The sequence below is a fragment of the Penaeus monodon genome, chromosome 7 (assembly GCF_015228065.2).
Source record: "Penaeus monodon isolate SGIC_2016 chromosome 7, NSTDA_Pmon_1, whole genome shotgun sequence".
Lineage (NCBI taxonomy): Eukaryota > Metazoa > Arthropoda > Malacostraca > Decapoda > Penaeidae > Penaeus > Penaeus monodon.
The window spans coordinates 53,163,694-53,166,193 of NC_051392.1; the positions used below are offsets into that span (position 1 = coordinate 53,163,694).

At 33.6% G+C, this 2,500-nt stretch overlaps 1 protein-coding gene across 8 annotated transcripts in view; it reads right to left on the minus strand.

Annotated features, from left to right (window-relative positions):
* Positions 1–2,500, minus strand: part of LOC119575452 (cartilage acidic protein 1-like) — a 15,949-nt gene that overhangs the window by 8,848 nt on the left and 4,601 nt on the right. For all 8 annotated transcript variants that reach the window (XR_005228982.1, XM_037923083.1, XM_037923082.1 and 5 more), the window contains 6 exons: positions 2,381–2,500; positions 2,128–2,265; positions 1,801–1,949; positions 1,610–1,693; positions 793–931; positions 557–663 (listed from right to left, as the gene is read on the minus strand). The exon at positions 2,381–2,500 is cut by the window's right edge and continues 26 nt beyond it. Coding sequence is in view for 7 of the 8 variants with exons in the window: in XM_037923083.1 (XP_037779011.1) it covers positions 557–663; positions 793–931; positions 1,610–1,693; positions 1,801–1,949; positions 2,128–2,265; positions 2,381–2,500 (737 nt within the window). In the remaining variant the exon portion in view is untranslated. The remainder of the gene's footprint in view (positions 1–556; positions 664–792; positions 932–1,609; positions 1,694–1,800; positions 1,950–2,127; positions 2,266–2,380) is intronic.

Here is a 2,500-nt window from a genome sequence, read left to right on the forward strand (position 1 = left end):
CATTCTTGAATGAGATCTAAGTATAAAGAATAAACGAATAAGGAAGTATCAATAAACTGATGTGATCAAATTATTGTTACATGAAAAAGTAACTGCTCCATATTAATTAACTAAGTAATTATGTGCTATACAAGAAAATAGTAGAACAATTTCAATATTAATATAACAAAAGTTTGCATGAAGTGTGTATAATGTACTTTATTTATTGAGATTTGATTGTCTCATACATATATGAGGCACATAAAATATTATCAAACTTTAAATCAAAGTAACCAACATGCTCCTTTCTATGCAGAGAGTAATGGTGATCTTTATTTGATCCCCTAAAACCCATCCATAGACTCCCTAGGGCTCCTTGGACCCAAGGTTAAGAACCCTTTGTTAAAGTATATCATAATGATCTAGGCAAATTGGGTGACCATTATCCTAATACACCTACAGTAGATGGATCAGATGGTTATTCATGAATATGGCAATCAGTGAAATCAGACATAAATATTGACCCCACTGACTTCCTTCTATCTTTACGAATAAGTAAAAAACAATGCTAACTTACTTCATCGGAGTTGACTCTATAGATACTAATTGGTTGTTCTGCAGACTCTCCATGTGACAGAATGACCTCAAGTTTTCCATCACCATCCAGATCAGTCACTGCACCTCCTGTGTAAATCATAACCAATAACAAATAAGAGGAAAAATTATAGCATTGTTCATTCAAAAATGGCCTCACATTAAATTTTGAAGATGTCAGACAATAAAACTGAACCTCATTAAAACTGCTGAGTTTACCTGTTCCTCTGCCATTGGGTTCTAGTGCATCACCAATGTTAATCTCTTTGATTGATGGATCTTGACCATTTATGCCTCTGAGAATTTGGAAAAGCCTGTTTGGAGCAGGTCCACGGTAGGCAATATTATTCAGTAGAACCTGCAGGAGTCAAGTTTTTTCATTAGAACAGGGTTTTTAACTTGGAAAAAAATATGTAAATAAAATAAAATAAATAAGTAAACAAATAAATAAAAGTAAAATAGAAAAACCTGCAAATTGCCACCAACAAACAAGCAAAAAGTAATAATATTGATAAAAATAAATAAATTCATGAATGAGAAGCAGTCATAAAGACCTTTATAATTTCATATCAACAGTTCTTCCATCAGAACTGGGTTTTCAAATTAAGAAATGAAAAGAAAGAAAATAAAAATGAAAAAAAATCTTGTTTTTGTAACCATAGGCAGAACTGCAAATTGGAAAAAAAGACTATCATCCCAAATAGTGTTTGTGGGTCAATAATAATAATAATAATAATAATAATAACAATAATAATAATAATAATAATAATAATAATAATAAAATTCATGTTGGACACCTGCCTGTCATATTTGAATATGGTCTTACTTTTGATTTATGAGATTTACTGTAATCTTTCCAAGGGGCCCAAGGTTGGGAAAAACTCACCGAAAGTTATTTGAGAACTGCAAGCATTACTTGAGAAAGGCAGAGTTTGAGAAAGGAAATAATAAAAACAAGAATGAAATAAATACTTAAAAAAAAAAGTCATCATCAATATCTTTCATGTTACAGTACTAGTCATTATGCCATTCTTACCTCTAAATTACCATCATTGTTGAAATCAGCTGCAATGACTGTCCGAATGGGAGATGGCCTGGCAAATTCTTCAGTTGCAATATTCTGCCAAGAAGAAATAAATTCTCAAATAATGTCACTCCACAAAAAACAATATCAGAATGTATCCTACAACGCTCCTTGTGTGAAAAGTACACTATTTTACAACCTACCCTGAATTTGGGTCGGCCTTCATCATCAGCTGTCTGTAGGAAGAGTCTATGGGGCCCATTCCAGTTGCCATACACAATGTCAAGTTTCCCATCTCCATCAAAGTCAGTCAGCATAACACCCCTACCATGCTCATATGAATCGGAAACACCTGAGAGGGAATTATTGTCTTCATCATTCTGTGCTTACGTGTTCCTTCATTCAAAGTTATTTCTCTACATGTAAATATCAAAGTACCCAATAATGAAATCAAACAATATGAGGAATATCCCAGATATGAATAGTTCTTTTGCCTATTTCACCTATTCAAAGCTTGAAGTCATATGTACCTGATTCTGCAGCCACGTCTGTAAACGTTCCATTACCGTTGTTTTTGAACAAGAAGTTTGCTCCGTGCTCATTGTCACAGAAGATGTCACTGCGTCCATCTTTGCTTAAAATGGGTCCAACAGTAACACCTCGTCCACCTGAGAAACACAATGGAAATTAAGCCCCTGTAGCTGAAATTTCACACTTATTGAACTGTATTATCATTCCATTATAAGTAACATTTAATTTTTTAATAAAAAATAAATCTATTACCTGTAAGCTTGGCAATACCAGCTTCATTTGCAACATTTCTCAGTGCAATCACACCGTTGGCTACATCACTACGGTTCTCATCCATTTCAATCAAGGAATGTGGGCCAACATTGCCACTTG